At 41.3% G+C, this 24,048-nt stretch overlaps 1 protein-coding gene across 1 annotated transcript in view; it reads right to left on the reverse strand.

Moving 5' to 3' along the window:
* Positions 1-24,048, reverse strand: part of LOC306876174 (zinc finger homeobox protein 3-like) — a 143,686-nt gene that overhangs the window by 12,212 nt on the left and 107,426 nt on the right. The window contains exon 5 of the mRNA XM_079427162.1: positions 8,905-9,012. Within this exon, the coding sequence (XP_079283288.1) occupies positions 8,905-9,012 (108 nt within the window). The remainder of the gene's footprint in view (positions 1-8,904; positions 9,013-24,048) is intronic.

The following is a 24,048-nucleotide window of genomic DNA, read 5'->3' on the forward strand; positions in this document are numbered from 1 at the left end:
GACTGGTGTCACATCACCATCCCGTTTGCTGTCTTATCTTCACTTACAATGTTGATTACATGGATGCAGTATTACAGCAGATTTTAGTACTGATGTTACCGCAGTAACGGTACAATTAAGAAACTGCAGTTAATTTTTGTAAGGAAGTGAGTAGCATGCCTCTCTAAACTGTGATATATAGGCATTGAACAGGTAACAGCCAGGCCGGCGGATTGCTAAGGCAGACTGCTCCCCCTCCAAACCAATGTAGTCTTTTAACCGCTCCTCCCATGGCACTTAGAAGAGGCAGTGCGCAATGCTTTGACGGCTTGTCTTTCCCTATGTTGGATGTTTAGGGCATCAGACACCGGCACAGACATCTAATCAAAACATTAGTTTGCCACGGTGAGCAGCTTTAGGATGCATGCTCTCTCAGATGAAGCCATTTGAAGTGTGGCTTCAGCGAAGGGATTCGCCCAACTTGAAAAGAGTCAAATATACCACAGGCGGCTTCAAAATGTATAAAGAAGAAAGAGTTCTGTTCTGGTTCCTATTTCGATTCTTTTTCCTTGCTTATTTGCACTTCTCATTGGAATGGCAAATAGTTATTTTGGTTTTCAGCAAATCTTATAGTTTTGCACAAGTTTCTTGTTACATTTTGATATAGTTTTTTAAGAAAAGACTTTTCGCAAACGAAGTCGGGTGCTAATATTGAATCTATTGCTATTGGTGTGGCTCATTCATTTCTAAAAAAAAAAAAAAAAACCTTGAATACTACATCTCAAGCTAGCTAGCTAGAATGCATGGATAAACAATAAAGTCAAAGGATGCAAACTAGAGGTGGCAATACAGAGCGATATCGGACCACATGGTAAAAATAATCAGCTCGTATAGAAACTAAATCCTCTCTAAGCCAGAGAGGGGTTGGGAGAACACACTGTTCACGCTGCTAGGGGAAAGAATTCACAGTGAAACTTAAGACACTCTCTCTCACCAGCCCATAACGAGGCTATAAAGAGTTAAATTTGGCATGATTTGTCCAGTCCAGAAAGGGCAAATTGAGAACAGGAGATTGTGGGGAGGGGTGTGGGGGTCAGTTTAAGCCGGGCTGACCATGTTCCTTGGGCAGACATTAAAGTGTCAGGTCCAATCAGGGCAGGGCAGCTGAGCGCTGGCTTTAGTGGGGGGCCCTACTTTGGGGAACGCTGCCTGCTGTGGCTCCCAGAGACTCCCCCAATCAGCCAGTGCTACCCTATTAGGTCCAGTCATGGCCAATCCCATTAGACACATCCACCAATAAACAAAGGAAATGTTAAACAAAGGAACCTCCCATTCGTTGCCATTAACCTCTACTCTCTATCCTGGCTACTTTCTCTTAGTGCACTGCTCCTACTGACACTGGCTGTCTCTGTGGCGGTCCCTTGACTCTTCCTAGCCCATCTATCATCTGCCTACCCAATTTTTTTCCCGGGAAACCCCTTCTCAGGTGCCTTGAAGGTTCCTGGATCAATATACTTGGTAACCCAAATTTTCCACCAAAAACAGCTGTAGTTATTTTTACTACAATAAAACTGTGGAATCTTGGTATTAGCCACCACTCTCATCAAACACAAGCTGCTAATGCTTTTTAAAAGGCAAGCTATACGTTTAACAAAAACTGCAGTAACTGTGGTGGTTACCATGGTACATTTTTGTTAGGGAGTGCAGCATAGAGAGCAAAGTAGGTAGAGTGGTTTAAAACAGAACATTTTGCTAATGCTTTTATGCTAAACAAGCTAAATACATGTAAATAAACCAACAAAACAATTGCCTGTGACTCTAAGTATGATTGAAAAGGGGTTAAGTACACTATTTGAGTACTACTTGTACATTTTTTCATTGTAAATTCTGTCTAATAGACAATTGCAAGTGAATAACATGAGGTCAGGGGAGCAGCTGCCTGCCGGAGGCCTGCAGCACGTGTGGAGGGGAGGGCGGCCCGCTGCCTCTGGGCACAGCCGCACCTCGTCACGCCCTATTAGGACTCCATAAATCTGATCAATTGTTTGCTTTTAAAAAGCCCCAAAAACCCACTTCTGCCACCAAACCCCCATGACTAAAGCCCAGCTACCGTATCCTGTTTTCTGTTGTCAAGAGACGGAGGAAGAAAACGGGGAAAAAACATAGCACGCTGGAACAAAATGGAGACCATTAAACAGGCAAAGAAAAGGGACTGTTGGCATGTGCAATGCGTGTGTGTTCAGCACGGTTGGGCGGCCGCAGGAACATGCCTCAACATCTGAGCAGGTCAGATCCATTATTAGAGACCATGACCAGAACCTGATGGCTGGGGTCTCTCTTTCTCTCCCCTCCCTCCCTCTCCCTGGTCTCTCCTCGTGAACCTGGCTATGTGTGTCAGGCTCTGGTATGATCACTGTGTAATAGTGGTGGACCAATATGGGTTTTCGAAGGCCAAATCTTGAGAGCAGGGTATCATGTATTTAATAAAATTTCACAAAATGTGAAAGGAGATGAAGACAAAATCATATCATGCATACATACTGTGGGATTACAAATTAAAGAATCTGTCTTAGATCTACTGATCCTATGTTCTGATGTACAATCAAAAGTCTAACTAAGGCAGTGATACATTGTAGTTAATATACATTTAGGGGAAGTGCTTAAAATGGAGACAAAGCTCCTGGGTGAGCATAGAGTTTCAAGCATAGAAACAAAGCATAGAGTTTCCAACGGTTTAACATACGAATTTCATAATAATCAAAAATAGTCTTTAAATAGCCAAATATTAGCCCACACAAATAATCTCAAAATTGCAAAATATCAATATAATGTGTATTTATGTGTATTTATGATGGAAATTTTTTGACAGAAATAGTGTTACACAAAAACGAAAACGAAAATCTTTCTGGAGGTTTTTCTTGTTTTTAAAGCCACACGGTTTTTAACAGGCAGGAGTGGGATCTACTTCATCCTGCCTGTGTGCAGCTCTCGCCCCCTGTGCCTTTTTACAAAACCGTCCTAATGTAGTATCTGTACTTCAATTCTACCATTCAGCAGTAGACCGCACTTGCAGCAAAACCCACAGAGACAGCGACAACGCCCCAACTTTCATCTGACATCACAAAAGCCAAAGGAGAAGCAGTGAAAAAAGTCTTAAAAGTCAATTAGGTGATTATTTATTCATGGGCCTTTTCCGTAAGCAGGAGGTCTTTGTTCTGGAGTGTCCTGTAAGCAGTGTTGGGAGTAACGCGTTACAAAAGTAATGCATTACAGTAACGGATTACTTTTTGCTGTAACGCAGTAGTGTAAGGCATTACTAATCAATTTTCAGTAATATTTTACTCAGTATATGTTCAGTAACGCTTGAGTTACAACACACTTTTAGCCCAATTTTTTAATTTTTAATTTTTTTTTTTTTTAAGTCGGGCTCCAACTTTTTTATGTCCCTAGGCCCGGCTTCGGGACAATATTCACGTCATAGTTCAGATGCGGGCCGGTCCTCTGGCCTGTTTTAGGCTTCTCCTTATCTTTATATTTTAGACATCCATCAATTATTGATGAAAAAAAATTGCCGCGCTGGTGGACATGACATGAGTCCGTGCTGCCGCGACTGTCAAGAGCGGTTCAAAAGTAATACAGGAGTCATGTAACGCATTACAATTCTGAGAAAGTAATATTGTAAGGTAAGGGATTACTTTTAAATAACAGTAACAAGTAATCTGTAATGAATTACAGTTTGGAAGTAACTTGCACAACACTGCCCGTAAGTGAATTGGACTTTGGCACCTTCTCTCAACCCCTGGAGCTGAGAAGCATTTCTCAGCCAGCCAGAGAAGGGTGTCAGTGCTGAGTGCTAAGCCTCTAAATCAGAGACGTGAAACACTTTTAGTGAAGGGAGGCACCGCACGAGTATAAGACTGACACAAGCATGGCAGAAGTAACGCAACAAGTCCTGCGCCACTGAAAATGTCCATCACATCATTACCCAGGTGTCCTTGGGAAGTCATTTCCTATGAGACTAACTGGACACTGAAAGTGGGCGGACAGGGAAAGAGCAGAAAAATGATTTCTCCTGGCATATGGAGTGCAGCATGTGCATTTTGCAAAAACCTAACAGAGTTCTGGAGATGTGCTCCCAAGAAGGCATTGGAAACGTCAAGTGGTCAATTTTTCTTTATCTTATCCAGCCAAGCTTTCGCTCCGAAAAAAGGCACCATCAGCGAGTCCTACAAAAACCTCACCAATTTGCAACACGAGCATCAACATATGGTGGTTTATGATGGTTAGATCAGTTTGGTACAAAGGTGATCAACAAGCATTAGGTTAGGCTAGCTGCGAAGCATGGACAATAGCATCCCATGCTTCTCTTTTCCAGAGGTCAGACCTCTTCAATCGTTCTCTCGTCTGTCCTGCTTTTGTGCCCAGACCTTCTCTCCCCGCTCCTCATGACAGTTCTGCTCTCAGTCCCTCTGCTATTTAACCATTAATACGAAGGAGCGGTTCAACTCCCCAGTGTTATAAGTCATTCACTTTTACCACGGCTAACAATAACTGAATATTATCTTTTTCTGCTCATTCCCTCCCCCCCTTTCATCCCTCCTCTTTTTAATCTGCAGGCCGTGTCGGTGCCCTGAGCAACAAAGGGCTATATTCCATTTCACCTCATATTTCTCAGGTAATTACTTTGCATCAATTAATTTCAAATAAAGAAAATTACAACCAAAGCCTAACGCCAACGCCACTCCATATTGCGGCTTATCATATAACAGTTCCCTTGGTGAATAACCCACTATTAAATGAAAGGACCACCTCCATGGCTCTGCAAAGGAAGTGCCCATGTAACCCCACAGGCGTGACTGCTACAAAGACAAATTTTAAAATGAAGAAATTAAAAGGAGATATCAATTAGTGGACGCGTTATTAATCTTCCGATGGCTAGGCGGGAGCTAACGCTGCAATCACCTTTAGAGGACATACACGCACTGACACACATACATGCAACTCTCTCTCTCTCTCTCTCTCTCTGTCTCAGGATGGCATGCCAATTAGAATACAGGGAGTAAAACTCATAAACACAGGTCTCTGTGAGTGCTGGCTCACAAACAAGGACAATTTATAGCCTATTAGTCCGCAAGACAAAAATAATTTTAATTTAAGGGATGACAAGCTTTTAAAGGACACGATATGAATATGCAAACGCATCCGTGCTTTTAAAACGGCTCTGATTGATGCTTCGTTTCAGAGAGAGGGTGTTAGGAAGAACTTCAGTGACATGCTTTTCAGATTGTTTCACTACCCGGTAAATTCATCTTAAATCACCCTCAGGATGATGCAATAAATATGGCATCATTAAAATCATGACAGTTTTCATCCGTATATGTACAATTTCTTCAGCGATATTCACGCAGTCAGCTGACAAGCCTGACAGCTACGGTTGCATTTACTACGATTATAACACGCCGCGGCTAGAGCTCCTGCCTATTCACATCAACTCCTGTAAAATCTATTGATGGACATCAAGGCCATGAAATAATGATGGAGATGGAAACAGATCTGCTTGTAATGCACTTCCTCTGCATCCAGGGGGTGCTAATGTTCACCTTGCAGTAGGAGGACAATTATTTTGCTGTCCTTCTCAATGCTGTCTCTCCTGTCAGTGTCTCTCACAGACACACACACACACCGTTCCCTGTGCATCCAATCCATGACATTCATATATTTAAGTAAATATATAAGGCAAAAGAGATGGAAGCAATTTGGAAGGCTGCTGCTGCCGTGTCAGATAGCGTCTGACCTGCATCAGATTATTCTCCCTCCCTCGCTATATAACCCCAGTAATTTGAAAGTTGGGGGTTGAAAGGAATTATTCATAAACCTGCTGAGGACCGCAGACCCCCCTGCCTGTAAACCGCCCCCTCCCCTCCCCTATACCTATATTTATGTTAAACATCTCAAATCATATTGTGGTTGCTCCTCCAGTCCTTAAGTGAATTGACAATCCTGCTCCACATTGGCACGTATCTTCCACGTTCTCAGTCCATCCGTTATGCACTCCGAGAGTCATCTGCGAAGTGCGTTTCAACACTCGGTGTTCGCATGACTAGGATGAGAGGAAAACCTTCAACAACACTAATGACAGGCCCTAATAACAGCCCACGCAGACAGGATGACTCAAATCCGCTCAGATGCGTGCCTTGAAATAACAGGTTAGCCACGTCCCCATCGCGACGGAGTCCAGCGGCTCACCGTTGACGCATTCTCAGACAATCTCCAGCCAAAACAAGAGCGCCTCTGTTTACTAAAAGCATTCCAGCGCTTCCCAGGCAGAGTTCAGAAAGCCTCTCGTCTCACGCTGCTCTGTCCGTCAATCATGAAAGCAAGTTCTAAACACGATTAGAAAAAGAATATAAAAGAGCTTCCATTAAAGCAGCACCAGTATCTTAGATCACAACATCACCAGGTTTCACTCTTCCACCCCCGTCACTCCTTCCTCCCCTCTCCACCTCTCCTCAGACATCAAACGGTACCCTAGACCTGGCTTCCTAATGCACGCTATTTTTAACTAAGCGTTCCTAATAAGCTGCTGGGAAGCCTGTAAATTTTTCATATGCAAGCACATCTTATCCTTTGTGAAAACACAGAAACACACTTATTTGGTGATTAGCAACTGACAAGGGGAGGAAAGGAATTGAATATTCTTGTATGGAATCGCATGCCTTTCAGAAAAAGACGCAAGGGTTCCTAATGTGCAGAGTCGTCTTCTTCGGCACCACAGGTAACGCCTGAATTATTAATCAAGCAGCTCATTTTAATGCTTTTTAAAGTGCTTTATTTTGATGTGTTAAAATATACTTTTAGCCATTTTCAGGCAAGTGATGCATATCTTTATTTCTCCCCATCAAAGCTGAGTGGCACTCGCTCAAAGTGCACAAACAACTCAGCCTCATTTCAAATGAAAGTTGAAAAAAATCACAGATTTGCTTTCAAATGCTCCAATGAACTTTTTTTTTTTTTTTTTGCTGTAGTTTCGGAATTTAAAAAATAATGATAATAGTAATAAAACGTGGAACATGCAAAAGACTAAAATTGCTATTATGAAGAAACAAAGTTATATCCTGTTGCCTGTGAGGTACAGCTGGAGTGAAAACACTTGTCCCAGACAGGTGCATGCGCTGACTGCTTCCTCCTCACAATCAGACGGCTTCAATACACTGGCACCAATTGAACTCCGCGCGAATGGAACTTCAAACGTGAGATGGCGAGCAAGAATGGACAGCGATCATTCAGACCGGCGAGCACCTGTCGAAGGACATGACTAATGCTCAACGTCGAAACCACACTCGCATGCATATGTACTGTTTTACCCAACCGTTTTTTCTTTTATACAGCCAGCACGACCGGTAAGTATACCTTCATTGTGACCAAACTACATGTGCTTTCCTATTAAACCATATTACACTAGATAACATTTATCAATATTATTATTAAAGTCACCTAAAAAATAAAATAGAAAAATAATCAACCGGGTCGGAGCCAGGTAGTACATATATTCTTCTAAATCTGGCATCCAAACATAAACACATTATTATTATTGTTATTTTGTTTCCTTAAAAAACTGAAAAGGCATGATAAGATCATGAATATTTCTTAATTGTTTAAAATTATTTATTTATTAAAATGTTTAAATATTTTTTTATTTTATTTTTTATTGCTTTACATTTTTTGAAAAAACATTTTGTTTTTAAAATGATCACCCTCTGCACTTTATTTCATGTATGGGTTTGGAACTATTTTGTAGACACCTTAGAGGTAGTCTTGATTGGGGTTTGAAAGAACACAGTTCAATTTGAATTACATTACATACTGTATGTGTTTCCATATTCATATTTTATCATTTGTATTCCTTTTTTGGTAATACATTACAATACGGTTTAATTTGTTAACATTCGTTAACTACATTAGTATTAGTGAACTAACAATGAAAAATAATTCTAAAACATGTATTAATTATATGTTAATTATTTAATTGTTTAAGGGACCTGAGCTGATGTGAACCAACAATAAACACCTGCATTTTTTAATCACTAACATAAAGATTGATAAATACTGTAATGAATGCATTACTTATTGTTGATTTTAGTTGCATTAAGTCATTTTAGTTAACATTAACTAATGAGACCTAATGGGAAGAGTTATGCCATTTTAAAATGGTACATATCATGCACAGGTACATATGACTGAACCATAGACCAGTTGACACTCTCACACATGCACACACCAGCTCGTAACACAGCACGTGCTGCAGGCCCTCGCAGCTTTCCGTACACATCAGCGGCACAGCAACGCACCACTGATCTCCACTTACACCTCCACAGGCCTCTCTCTCCTCTGCACTCCACTCCACTCCACTCCAACCCCCCCGAGCAGCCCCCCTCCTCTTAAACCACACCTCTCTATGAAACCTGACACCTGCACCTGCCACAACCGCCCCCATCGCCGCCTGCAAAATACTCCTATCTGATAGCATTCTTCAGAGGTGTGTGTGTGTGTGAGGCAGAGAACACAGTCACATGTGTTTAGACACATGGCCGTGCTGTAACTCTGTAAGCAGGCCCTGACTTGTGTTTTTGCCACTTGACCAGATTCGCAATAATCAGGGATAATTTTTCCTGGGAATTCCAACTAAATTCTCAGGGGTGAGGAACAAAACATATTAAATTAAGCTTGATTCTTGGAAATATGTGAGCTTCTTAAAAGTCCGCTGACATATTTGATTAAAACATCACCTTATTTAATAAGCCACAACACTAAAGCTGTGGAATATAAAGGTTTCTCAGTATCTATGTGTAAAAGATAACCCTAAAATCTAAAAGCCCCCTGCTATATTGGACCCCCTGTATAGTGAATTGGAAAGATAGGGCTTACCTGTCCCTTTGGTGAGCTCCCTCTCCCCCCCACACTCTCTGTCTTTGGTTTGGTCCTCCTGATCTGTGGTGGTCTCACTGGCAGCCTCCACATCCTCACTCAGCTCTCCTGAAGGGGGAGGAGAGGATGGGATATGTAAATCAGCACTCCATCAGAATTGGTGGAAGCACTTAAAGGGACGGCAGCGTTTTTTTTCTATAGGAGCGCCCAACAATTACATTCTCTGGCAAGCATTTACAAGGTTACAAGACCAAGCCGCTTCTCTCTCCTACCACACATGCTGGACCATACAATCGTAGAAAATACAATATATAGGGGTATATATATATATATATATATATATATATATATATATATATATATATATATATATATATATATACATACACACACACACACACACACTTGCATTTTTCTGTAATAATATATTTGAGCCTCCAAAATTTACAAATGACCAAATTATAAATTTTTTTCTTTTTAAGCACATGATTATTTTAATAATGTCTTATATTTTTGATGGCATCATTTTATAGAGATTTCTTTTAAAACGAGCCTCGACTCCACAGTTATAATTCTTCATTTATGCAGGACCATGACACAAATATCTTTATGGCTTCCTCTGTTTAATATGAACATAAAACTGCAGCAAACCGCACACATGTGGTAGAGACATACACACATTTTCCACAGCGGCTCCGAGCATGCAGACAGGAAAAATAATTGTGTGAGTTTCAAGAGAGAGGAGAGTTTCTCTAGTACCTCTCCCAACGTTCATAATTACAGTCCCTTGCTGCAGTTTGCTGCTGGGCCGCTCACCAATATCGGGCTAAGTTCATTTTTAAAACCCAAGGCAATGCAAAGCAAAAAAAAAAATATATATATATTTAATAAATAATAAATATTTAAAACTCAGCCCGCTATTCATTTTATTTTGCCAAGTCAAATGTAGAAATCCCCTGTAACCATCTTAAAAGCCCCATGCTCAATATATTAGGCCATTTAAAGGCAGCGAACCCCCAACAATGGATCTCCAATAATGCCATGTGTAAGTAACAGAGAGAAGATGCTGAAAAACAGATAATAAAATGGGCATCAATCCTTTTTATTCCCACCTCGTGCCCCCCGAGCACCCCCTTTCCCAGGCTGAGCTTGTTTAAAAGTACGGTGGCTAGCACACACAAACATTGATTTTGCAACAGTAAAGTCCGTGGCAGTCAATAAGCCTTATCAGTTATTACACAAGTCAGCTAATTCTCAGCAAATGTACTTAAATGTTCTTTTGAAAATGCCTCCCCCTGCACTCTACACTCTATCAGGTGGGTTATTGACATATCGACAGGACAACAACAGCCGCTGAAATATCCTGTTCAAATATTCATCTCCATCCTCAAAGATCGCTATTCCACGACAATATTCGAACCCTTAACTTAAAACAGCTTTTATTGTCCAATAACGTTCCAGCTGCTTTAGAAGCCCGCCTGGGACGCGACTTGAATCCGGACCAGCCGCTTCCAAAAGCCGCCCCGCAATCCATTAAAGTTTATTCTCATCAGTGTTCGGTTTCTAGAACTGTTAAACTACAACCTCAATCCATCATTCTTCAAAAACGCTTTTTTGGTCTCTGCATGAACATGGAGCGGCGTATTTAATAAACGCCTCCGCCATAACTCTCTCGCTGCGAGTAATACATCAACATCTCTAAAAATTCCATCTCCTTGACATAATGTGCTACAAGAAACCATTTGTGTGTGAGTGTGCGTGTGTGTGTGTATCTAGAGCAGCCATTTACATCTGATGGTCTTGTGTGGATTGCCATGTGTAATTCTGCATTTTGTTGCACTGTGTTAATTATTGATGCACCGAGAGGAAACACGACTGGGGCAGACCGTTTGCCAAAGCCTACAATCGTTGTGGTTTCCGCTGTGGCATTCTGGGAGAAAGTAATTACACAAGAAAACACTGGTATACAGAGTCTTCCGTACACTGCAAGGTTGTAAAAATACATGCGCTAATTCACAAGAGTTGTTTTTCAGCATAACGGCAATAACACGTCAGACGAACAAATGCAAAAACAGACAAATTATTAAACAATAACAGGAGTGCAGGTTTGAACGAGGAGGTAGATAAACAGAGCTGTTGTTAATTTCATCTCAGCCTCATTTTTTTTTCTAAAAACAACCACAAAAGCTTCTCAAAGCATAAAAACTGTGATTTGCTCAGTGCTTTTTGCATTTGCACCTGTGTTTGGTGTAGATGAAGCACCTAGCGCTTGATCGCAGTATGGATTATGCACTTAGGCCATATTACCCAGAGCCCACACTGATTCTGTGTTTAAATGACGGCACGTAAATGGAATAACCGGCTATATATACATATGCGAAATTTCATTCTTTCACAAATGTGCCTGTTTCTGTTATGATCCCCAGGCAACGAGCAATTTCCGTTCTCCATAACCCAACAGCATTGGGCTAAGAAATAGGCTCGAAAGGCAATAGAAAAAATGAAAGCAACACGCACTGCTGTCTAGATAAATCCACCTTCGCCAGGCTGGGAATTACTATATGATATGGAGTCAGAAGCAGCCAGATTACAAAGTAATCCCTAGGTAGATTTTACACCTCTGGAAGAGCCGCCACTGTGTCTAATTCCTGCTCTAGCACACTTCCTTCTCTTAATGGAGAGTTGCTTCACGCAACAGCTGCCACCCCGAAATCATCTCTCACCCTTTTCTCATCAACATCATGCTCCTCGACTGTATGCCGGCCACCCTCCCCCCTCCAGTTGTACGCAGAAAGGTAGACATTTAATTCCACCCATGGCCGTGTGTCTAAGAGGCAAATGAATGTGCCTATTCCTCATCTCCGCCACCACCGCAGTACACAATGATTAAACCCGGGCCAGCCATAATTAATGAAAGGTCACAAGTGGCCTTAGAGTAGGCTGCAAATGAAAGAACCCACCCAAATGTAGTCATAGATCTGGCCTGGAAATAGATTAAGAGGAAGCACTCGCAGCTATGGCGAGAGGCCATTTGCTAACCCAAATCCTAAAAATGTAAAGGACAATACCCTGAAGGTTAGGTATTCTAATTAATCGTCCTCATTAACCCGTCCTCGTACAGTGATATTAAACTTTTGCCTCAATCCAATCACGCCAACCGAATAAACCCACCGCTGCGACTAAAATTACAAAGCACGTCTGTCTGTTCTCAGAGGAAACGCAATCCCACAACATTTCAACAAAGCCAGACGTGGAGGGATACAGAAAACTGACTTTCATTTTGTACGTGCGGACCGGGAAACGCATGATAACGTGTGAGAGAACTGCAGATGAAATGTTCAAACCCGGCACACATGGTCCTTCTCGACGTGCAGTATCTCACACTGACCTATAGGTGTCACCCTATACAAGCAAGGAAGAGAAATTGGCAAGACACACACACAGAGCAGATGAAGGCAGAGAGAGGTTAGAAAGGCACAGACAAATATATACAGAACGCGGACAGAGAAATATGTGGAGATGACAAAAGCAGATGCTAGACAGGAAGTCCTCGCCAAGTGATGAGACTCAGAAGACTGTGCGATTACCTTCAGATGAGACCGAGCTGCCTTCCCCCGTTTCCCTAGAAGAATGGTGATTACACACATACTAATCATACTGACAGGCACAAACCGCCAAATAAATAATACATGGTAACCACTGCTCCATCAAGCCTCTCCTACCCAGACCGAAGGGCCAGTGTAAGCGTTCATAACACAAACCTAGCATCTAGCTCGACAGAAATCAGGCACTCTCGAAAACTGGCACTGGCACTCTCGAAAACACGTTGAAGAACCGTACCTGAGAAGCTCCTGGGATCCTCTGTAGGTTTAGCATTGGTTCTGGCCTGCCTCGCCTCACCCTTCCTCCAGCCAGAGCGCCGTGGAGCGCTGTGAGTCGGTCTCTCTGTGAGCGGCTGCTCTTTCTCATTACTCTCATTAGGATTACCGAAGCACTGGTTATCATTTTAACCAGGTGTCACAGTGCACATCACTGTAAATCTGTGGGGCCACCCCCCCATCTACCTCCTTCTCCCCCTCTTTTTGCCCCACAACAGACAGCTTCCTTGTCTTTAACGCTGCACTGTTGGATAAAAAAGCAATCTTATTTCACACCTCACGGACTCTATCTCTCTCTCCCTTGCTTGTCCTGTTTTTTTTTTTTTTTTTCTGCGAGATCCCCCTCTGGCCCCCCACCATCCGCTCCCGTACCCCTTCCCTATATCAAAGCTGTCCTGACTTCGGAGCGCGCGGTGTAAAATGAAAGTGACAGAAGGGTTCGGCGGGACAATGGGACATAGGCTCCATGCTGGGGGCTTTCACGCTTTGTCCGCTCCTCATATCAGCACTTCTCCGGCCTCGTTCATGCCCCTCCCACCCAAAACAGGACCCCCCTCTAAACCACAACACACAAAAAAACACTGCCTCCATCCCAGACCAGCCGCAATCTGTAGACACCATCACCGGATAGGCGAAAACCCTAATGCCTCTGTCCACCAAATGCACTATAATGTGTGAGGAATAATTGATGATTGACCGCTGAATTTAAAAAAAATTAAAAGCACATCAACGTGGCGGTCCAGAATCAAATCTGCTTAAACCACAGTTACCACATGTATGTCTTTGCAAGGTGTATATTTTTCAGGTTTTTATCCTTAAATGATCTTGATTTGATTCACTTCTTAACAATTGTGTTTAAAACATTCCAAGACAAGTTTACTACACTCTGAAAAATAATGATTCCAAAAAGGGGGTTTTGCAGCAGTGCCATAAAATATTTTTTTTGGTTCCTCAAAAAACTTTCAATTTTTTTCTTATTAGTGTCAAGAACATTTAGTAATGTGGAGAAAAAACACAAACAAACTTTTTCCACTATAAGGATGCTTCGGTCCAAAATAAAGGTTCGGTAGATGTTAAAAGGTTCTTCATGGAACCATAAACGCCAGCAAAGATGCGGAGCGGATGTGAAACTGTAAAGCAGTCAAAACTAAAAGTTATAGAAAACTAATCAACACCTTGGCATGTCTGTCAACCAATCAGAATCAAGAATAAACTCCAAGTAAACACTCAAAAATACCTTCCAGTCACAGCCACTCCATTACTCTACATTATTTTGCTGTGGGAAAACAACCATATAATCATAAAACAATTTCCTAACAAAATATTTAAGCTATTCCCCAAAACTGCGTTTGAAGCAAAACCCACTAAAAACAATGCACGCTGGGTAAACCCCTCCATCACCATAAACACAGAGCGTGAGTCAGGCAAACGTCAGGGAGACCGACATGGTGACCACACTCCCAAACAACAGCAACACCCTCCCTCTCACGCACACCCCAAAACACCAGGACAAGCTCGACTTTATCGCTCTCACACACTCTCAAACAAACACACACTCACCTCCAGAACGAAAAAAGAAAAGCTAAGTACCTCTTTGGTTTAAAGGGCCGTGGCTCTGTATCGGAGCGGGGTTGAGTTATGTGCTAGATTCCTGACCTGCCTTCCAGAAGCCATGGCGTTTGCTCAGCACTGGCCCTGTCGTGACCCCCAAATCTAAATGTGAATGAATACTTTGTGTCTCCATGGGGCTGTGGGGGAGGCGCAGGACGAGGAGGAGGAAGAGGAGGAGGGTGGGCAAGCTAACAACTAGCAAACTTTAAACAGCAAGTTGATCACAAACAGAAGGGAAAGCTCACACTGCCTTAGAACAAGAGTTTCGTTTCACCCCTCCCCCGCCTCACATCCGACTCTCCATACACCCTCCGAGGCGACCCCACACGCCCTCTGCGCAACACTTAATTTGATCCCCCAAGCCTTTCAAAATCACTGGCCATTTCGGTGGACGGCTCACATACTGATGCGGTCCGCGGCGGAAGGAGACGTCTAATCAGGGGAAATTGAATTTACACTGGCACTGTCAAATCCTCCTCTTCTAAACAGACATAATTCCGTTTCAATACCTGACGTGACATCGCATCACAAGCATGACATTTCCAATAGCTTCTGATCTGCGCCTGTCGTCACGAGGAAGTGACTTGAAAGTGACACACATCACACCGCTTGCACAAAATTATAGAGAAATATGTAAATAAACACAAGGCATGTTTACCGTTATGGTCGCATGTCTGCATTTTGACCAAACTATTTTTTAATTGCTTGTCTATGTACACGTGTCAGCTGAACACCAATCCAATACTAATTTCTATGCATATAGTGTTCATTTTGTCATTGTTTATTGCTGGTTAAGAAAAAAAAAATTTAGATTCAGACCGAATCGCTAATTAATTATTCAGATCACTTTTTTTTTGCAGGTTTGACCAATTAATGTAAAATAAATAACTTAAAAGAACAACTCACAATCACTTATCTATTGCTTTATAATATAATATATATTTACAATATAATATAATATAATTAGTGCTGTCAAACGATTAATCGCATCCAAAATAAAAGTTTTTGTTTACATAATATATGAATGTGTATTGTGTATATTTATTATGTATATATAAACACACACACATACAGTATATATTTTTGAAAATATGTACCTGTATATACATTTCTATATTTATATTCTTATATTTTATGTTATATATAAATATATTTAATATATAAACATTACATATTTTTCTTAAATATATACATGCATGTGTTTGTATTTATATATACTTACATATACACAGTATACACACATATATTATGTAAAAAACGTTTATTTTGGATGCGATTAATCGTGATTAATCATTTGACAGCACTAAATATAATATAATATAATGGTAAAAGTTTCCATTCATTAACATTAGTTAACTAACAAAATTTTATTATCTAATGTTAACAAAGTTAAATAATAAATACTGTAACAAATATACTGCACATCGTTAGTTAATGCATTAACTAACATGAACTAATCAGACCTTACTATAAAGTGTTACCATATTAACTATATACATTTTGGAGATTTTTTTTATTATTCTAAATTTACTTCTAGGTTTTTTCATGACCATTTGAAGTCTGATTTTTAAAGATTTCAAAAATCTAATTTTAACCATTTATAAATATTTAGATGGATAAAATACAATCAAAATAGGAATAATTTTTACAAAATCAAAAAACTATTGTGGCAATATCATATTCCAGTCAGGGCTTCAAATGATAACACCAGAGGGATCTTTGGTCTCCACAGTGTACATGATTTCAGGTTTTAATATCCTTGTGGGGACATTTGTGCACACAAACACATGCAGGAGCCATTAGGCAGTGTTTGACAGTGGTCTCTCAAACACAAAACACATTAATAGCAGAGTAGTGCGCTGTGCTTTTTTCTGCCCTGCACTCTGTGAGGTTGAAAGGGCCGTGTGGACGTTGCTCTCTTGCGCCTGGAGACATTTTGCTGCACAAAGGAGAGGACGGGCTGTCAGAGCGTCCCTCAACGGCCACAGCGTACACTACTGGCCTACTGCTCTCATTCTAACATAACATACTTTTTCCCTCTTTATCTTTCTCTCATACTACACTGCTTTCTGTTATTTTGAGACAAGAGGAAAAGGAGGAGGAAAGTCAAGAAGGGCAATCACATACAGTCTGATATATTCACCAGTGGCTTGGAAAATGTGATGGTACAGTTGTGACAGCCGAGCGGATACCCCCCTCCCATTAAGGACAGGGGCTCGACGGCGCTCTGAATATGTATAACCCGGAAAAAAAGGTATTGATTTTTCATTTGGCAAAAAGGGACATAAAAATCATAACCTGAAACTGTCACAGCTCTTCTGTTCATAGCTCATCTCTCCCCATGTACGGCACTGGCCACAAACTCCATTTAATTACCAGGTGGAGTGTTTGCACACACACTGTACGATCGCATTTGTAATGGCTTTAAATGTGATATTCGACTTGATCGGTCATATTTGATATGGAAATTCATGTTTGAATGAGAACACAGAGCTAATCCACAAACAGTGAAAAAAAAATTCTCTAACAATTCAATGTCATTATATCACATTTCCCTGTTTTGAAAACAAAATACACTCGCTGCTTTTCATATTCCATGCAAATATTCCCTATTAAGGTGGATGCTACGCATCAACCAACACGCTCTGCTTCCTACCAGGAAAAGTTTGACCGTGGACGTGTGGAGGACCAGCAAGGTTTGTCCAATGTTTGTGTAAGCCAGAGCCTGTCCATTAACAGCTACTTATCTGTTTACGTCTCTCTTTAGACTGCTCTGCCTGGTACAGTGGGACGTCTGAGAAAGATCTCCGCCTGTCGATATATTGAGCGTTGCATTTGCATATCTTTGTAGTGCATCCATCTGCCTGTGGATCCTTCTGTAGAGGTATTAGCTCAGAAAATCAATGCGGTCTGAACGTACGCACGTATGTATGTAGCGGCCACCTTGGCGTGCGGTCTTTACTGTGTACGCATGTTGCCCTTCACGGCTCCTGTGTGGATAATGCAACAGGAGTCTGTGTACATCAAAAAACAGACATTAAGAAAACACAAACTCAATCTGGACGGCATCCCGCCATAGGTGGGCTCCGTAGGCATCGAGGCGTTCTGTAGGAAACGTGTGTCCTGCAATTGAAGACCCTGTGTAGCACCACCTGCTTGTTTATGTCAGCGGACCAGGAGATAAAACAGAATTTTTAAGGCTTATGAATACCAGATGACTTAATCAATTTTATTTAAGAAATATAAGAGCGGGGTTCATATTGATGTGTTTGAGCGCTGGGAATCCATTGCACCCTCGTAGCTGTGAGAGGTATGATTTCAATGCTGTTTTTTTCGCTTTTGCGAACCGCGATAGTGAATCACTTAGTACGCATGCATACACACGTTCTGAAGTGCAGTGAGTTGCTGGCCGTTATTATAAGGAGAAGACCTTTCGTGCATAGCGTTCATAAGCAGAGTTATGTTTGGAATAGCATACTAGCATGTTACTTTTAGTTTTTTTTGCAGTATACTGTACATTATTTGTAAGGTGGATGGTATGCTACGATTTTAGCCATGGAATACCATGGTTGTTATTTGATAAAAAATGCAACAGTTCATACTGAACAGAATACTATATCCTATTGTATCCTACCGTATATGTATACGGTAAACAGTACTCCAGTATTCCATTTGGAACACAGCCAGGCAGAAAAAGCAGTAGATGTAGTATGCAGTATGTTTACTGTGGATGGTACACTTAAATATAACCCAGCACTGGGTAAAATATGGACGAACCCAGCGATTGGGTTGTTTAGATGCAGTGGTTGGGTTACTGCCCAGGGGTGCGTTTCCCAAAAGCAACTATGGTCGCAAGTTCCGTTGTTACCAATAGAGTTCAATGGTACTTACCACCATAGTTAGCTACCGATGCTTTTGGGAAACGCACCCCAGAACGTTGGTTGAAAACCACCCATCATGTGTTCTGTCCAATATTTACCCAGCATTTTTTAGAGTGTATGCTAATTTGGTCACACTTTATTTTAAGGTCCAATTTTCGCCATTAACAAACCATTAACTATGACTTTTGCCCCAAACTCCTAATTTGCTGCTTATTAATAGTTAGTAAGGTAGTTGTTAAGCAGAATATGTGCTTTGTAAGCACTACTAAACAGCCAATATATTAATAATAGGCATGCTGACAAGCAACTATTTAATATTGATAATTAGTCCCTATTCTAAAGTGTTACTGCTAATTTATTGGCCATAGAATAACCTGGTGAGTATGCAGCAGTTCATACTAAGCAGAATACTGTATCCTCTTATCTAACCATTCACTTCCAGTGAGACAGATGAACAGGAAATAATATCCACCCTGACTTTTTTTTACTCCTTCTTGACTAAGTATATAATCAGATAGACAAGCTGTTTTTTGTACATTTCAGTAAAACAAAAAAATGTTGTGATAATATTGCAGCATTTTTGAAAAATACTGTGCAGCATGCAGTAAACAGTACACCAGTATTCCAGGCAGAGGCAGCGGTGTGGACACACAGAAAAGCTTCCCCCTGCACACACACACCGGATCGCTGCAGTTCCACCCCCGGTGGCAGCTAATAGCAATCCGCTACAGAAATCCAATCGTTACGTCGTGCAGGCACTTAAAACAAGCTCAGTATCGCCACCAGTTATTGAAAAAAAGGAAATACGGTTCATCCGTCCCACTTTCAGGCCATTTTCTAATACAAATCAAACACTTGCTGCCCCCTTCCTCCATTTGTCTTTCTTTCTGGACCTCTTTGCATAACCCATCCATTACGTTCACATGAAATATGAAAAGGCAATATCCTCTCTGTGTTTGTACTGAAGCGTAATGCGATTGTGTTGTCATTTATAGGAAATAATCGCAAACCTCTCTTTCATTTTCCAGTTCAAATAACCATGAAAAATTAGCCAGCAATGTCAGGAGGGACAACAAAGGAAAGCGAGCAGACTATCGCTTCACCACTGCGCTTGACATTTCTCCTTAATAGGAAAATGTCTGGTTGTTTCTATCTTTCTTTTTCGTTACAAATAAAGCCTTTTCTCTTTCTTAATTAAAAAGTTCTGCACTTTGATCTGGAGAATCTCGCTTTGCTCACTCTCTTTAGTGACAAAGAGGCGTTCGGGTCGACCCAGCGTGAAGTAATTGAGCAGGGGGGTCATCCTGAACCCCCGTTATAAGCCCTCCGTCGCACACACAATCTCCCTCTGTAGTAGCTACGAGACGGCATCTAATGGCCATTAGCGAGGACCGTTGTCGCCATACTGGGGTCTGGATCTCAGAGCCTAGCGTGCTGCAGCCGGGATAAATAATTCAGGAGCAATCAGATGCAACCACCAGCCTGGACTCTGATCTCAGATCAGCTGATGGTCACATATCTAATAGAGGACCTTTAACAAACCCAGCAGATCTCAGATCAGTGGTGAACCGCTGTTCTTTTCGTGCTGCGAGACGCCCAGACACTGCGGGACTGCACTGTCTCGAATGTGCCTATTTACAGTGAGAAGCAAACTAGTGGTAATTGGATTGCTATCCGTGAAAGCTCCATAATGACGCTTAATAGACATGCATTGTTTTTCTGCAGTAATTATGCACAACATGATCGGCCCCATCTCCATTTTCTGATGTAATTACTATAGATATGTTTATCCGGCTGACAATTAATATTTGCGCGTGTGTGTTTTTTGCATGAGTATATGCCCTGGTATATGTATGCATTCTGACAGCCCAAGTAAAACGTTGTACTTCAGAGCTCATGCCAAATGAAAGGAAACGCTCATTTTTTCATAATTAAAGTCACACTTCATCCTCATTACAGGGTTGCAGAGCACATTTTCATCTAGGAAATAATGTGGTGAAAAGTGCAAATAGCAAAATGAAAATTTACAGCGCTTAAGAGAATCTAGGGCTCTTTCCGTAACAGACACAATGTGTATGTTAAAAATAGTGAGCTGTGGCAGACAAACATTAGGCAAATATTAGGCCAGCCTAGGGTTCTTAAAGGGACCATTCACGGAAGGAGTGATTGAAAATACTAAAAAATAAAACCAATGAAATATGAAATAAAACTGCGGTATCATTAACCAGACGATTGTTTTGATTTCAATACACACAGCAGTCAAAATTCATCAAATGTACTGGTGGGCGAAGATCATTTTTGTCACGTCGAGACAAATGAGGTGCCCAAGGAAGCGGAATGCGAACATGACATAACGCTGCTCAAAAGTATCTCTCCTTCCTCTTGTCAGTTTATTTATTTATTATTTCTGTGATTGCAAATTTACATATTTCTAAAGGAGGATTATAGTTTGTGATGCATATAATGAGATTTCCCCTCAAAAAGCTAATGAAAAAAAAACTCATCTTATGCAATTAGCTGGGGCTTATTTATTCTCCTCCTGTAATGTATTAATTCATTATCGCATAATTCAGGCATTATTTATTTATTTGATTACGTGCACACCTTAAAGCCTTAATTACAATGGAAACTGGGGAGGTCGAGGAAGAGAGGCGACGCACCAACTCAGCTATCAGTCGATCTAGTTATCCATTTAATCTCGAGAGTATATCCATCCAATCTCTTATCAGCAGCCTCTAATCTCAGTCTAATCAGTTTACCAATTTGCTGTATGGTGACTGGCTCACTGGAAAGAAAGGACTCGAAAACATTCTTTGAAAAAGATTTGACACCAACGAGGCCAAAATTTCTGTCTTTTCCATCATTTCCTTTCCTTTCTACTCTCCCCTCGCTCTATCTATCTTTACTTCAGCCCTAATGACAGGCAGAGGCAACAGTTCCATGGTCAGTTTGGTTGTATTCAGCTCCACTAGCGTGGGTCACATATGTCAAGTGAGCACACTTCATTTCTTTTCGATTTTCTCTCGCACACCGTTTACGCTTTTAACTACAGCCGCACGGCACCCGGGACTTCATTTTAAGCCGAGCCCTGGGACCGTCCGTGCTTTTACAGATATTCACAGTTGCAATTTTCTCCCAGAGTGTCTCTGTTTTGCCTTCCGGCCCTCCAAGGCCACTTCCTCCCACAGCTGAAAGTGCAGCCCTTCACCCCTGAGCGTACATACTACTTGGCTTCATTCAGAACAAGATTTTAGCTATTTCAGTTTTGTCTGACACGTGTCTCGAATCAGTCTATACGGACAAGGGCACACGGTGCGGTGTGAAGTTTGAGCGCTGTGTTGTGACGGGCTCCTGGAGAGGGGAACAGAAATTATTACAGTCACTCCTGTTACTCAGCGAGTTATCTTTGGCTCAGGGAAAGAGAAGGAAAAGACTAGAGATGAGATGATCGCACCAATCTTGCTCGAACATGCATCAGCAGCTACCTGCTGTTTATGTGTCCTCTACACCAAATTACATTTCTACAATTATAATAACATTTATTAATAATTGAGATTTAATATTAATGTTTATACAATATCATTTTATGTATATAAAATACATTACTTAATTATTTATAATTTATATAATACTATTCATGAAAATATGCCTTCGATTCAGTTTAGAATATGCATGTATGCATATAAAAAAAAATCATAAATTCAAATATTGAATTGAAAGCATACTTCTTGAAAAAGACATCTAAAGATGAACAACTTGTCTGGTTTTTGGCTTTGTAAAATTCTATAAATATTAATAATTACTTATTTATTTATTTATTTAATAATTTGTTTTAGAGGACACACGAGTAGCAGGAAGTTGTTTTTCTTTAACAAGCATTATTTGTAATCAGCCTCAGTTTTGCCCTTAACAGGGCTGAGGATAAACTTTTTTCCACATATAACAAATAGTACAGTTTTTTTTTTTTTTTTTTTTACAATGGTAAATAAAACAAAAAAAACATGATGCTGGTGATGTAAAGTTCAAGTATGTGTGGTTTATGTGGCTGTAAGGAGAACCAATAAAAAAACAGCGGCTGATGGGCTCATCAGCCAGGCAAGCTAAATATTCTTATTAATTTATGCAGTGTGAGAGGAATGCTTGGCCATGCAATTAGTATTACTTTCCAACTTTCAGAGGAAACTGTATGGCTAATGGTCTCAGGATCAACACAGCAGCATTTTGTGGAATGAAAGGTTAGCCTCTGTGTGTGTGTGTGTGTGTGTGTGTGTGTGTGTGTGTCTCTGTGTCTTCTTTGTGCTGACTTTGCAGAGCGAGAGAGAGAATGAGAGAGAGAGAGCCTGCTTGTCACTGGTCTCTCTTGGGCAAGCATGGGATTAACTATTATTCTGCTCCTTTGAGACCACCATTGCACCTAAATTGGTTCCAAGGTTTTCCACCAATCCCTCCACCAAATTCTGCAATCGCAGGCCAGCGCAACTTCCTGCTTTTATTTACAGAGCTCCCGTTATTGCTGTTTTTATTGTTGCTGTTGATGTCATCCCCGCTGTGGAGGCTTGGAGCGGAAGACTTCTCTCTCTAATTAGCCAGAGGTCTGTCTCATTGAAATGAGGGAGCAGGTAGCTCGCATTAATTATTCATCCCACAGGTAAACATTGGGGCGGCCATGCCTGATGAGTGGACTGAAAGGATGAGCTGGGTGAAGCCACTAACTAATACAGGCCTCTCCCCCGGGGGCTGCCGAGAGGAAAATAAACAGAGTGCATTAGACGCTGAAGAATCCTTTGCACTTTTTTAGTTGAAACAAAACAACGCTGCTTCTAATACCTCTAGGAGCAAGGAGGTATTAGAACGGGACAGTTGCCTAAGCGCGAGGTTCACGGCGGGCCGACTTAGGCTTAGGCTGCCTCCGCTTTCAAATTAAGCCCAAATTGCACATTCATTTTGTTTCCCTTTATCCAGAACCAGATACAAGCGGAAGCCTCATCCCAGATCCTCTTTTCTGTGCTTTTTTTTCTTTTCCCTCTCTGTCTGAGCGCCAGAAAAAACAGCCTCGCATGGCTCCAGCCAGGACTGGCGGCCTCATGAGAAAGCTGTGATAAGAATTCATTTCTCCCAATTATGTGCTCTTGTCCACTGCTTCAGTTCATCAGTTCAGTGCAGCCAAGTCAATGAAAGGGCTTGTAATGAAGCAATAAGATGCAGCCTGGCTCCCAGGGCCCTGGCCTCAGCTCCAGGCTTCCCGAGAAAGGCCAGGCCGTCCAGCGGGGGGAGTTGGTTCTCGCGCAGACCGTCTGCGGCTTTATAACGACCGCGAGAGCAAGATCTTCCTTGTAAAAATGGGAAAGGGTCAGTCTGATCTCAGTTCTAGCCTCTCTCAGGTGGTAAAGATTGCGAGTGCCCTCAAAGGGATAGTTCACCCAAAAATAATAAAATTCAGTCACTAATTACTCAACCTCATGTTGTTCCAAACCCGTAAGACCTTCGTTCATCTTCGGAACACAAATTAAGATATTTCTGATGAAATCCAAGAGCTTTCTGACCCTCTCATAGGTAGTACCACGATCAAGGAACAGAAACGTAGCAAGCACATTATTAAAGGATTAGTTCACTTTTAAAAAAACTTTTGCTGATAATTTACTCACCCCCATGTCATCCAAGATGTCCATGTCTTTCTTTCTTCAGTCGAAAAGAAATTAAGGTTTTTGATGAAAACATTTCTCCATAAAATGGACTTCATTGGGACCCAAACGGTTCAAGGTCCAAATGACAGT

Source organism: Barbus barbus (genome assembly GCF_936440315.1).
Source record: "Barbus barbus genome assembly, chromosome: 1".
Lineage (NCBI taxonomy): Eukaryota > Metazoa > Chordata > Actinopteri > Cypriniformes > Cyprinidae > Barbus > Barbus barbus.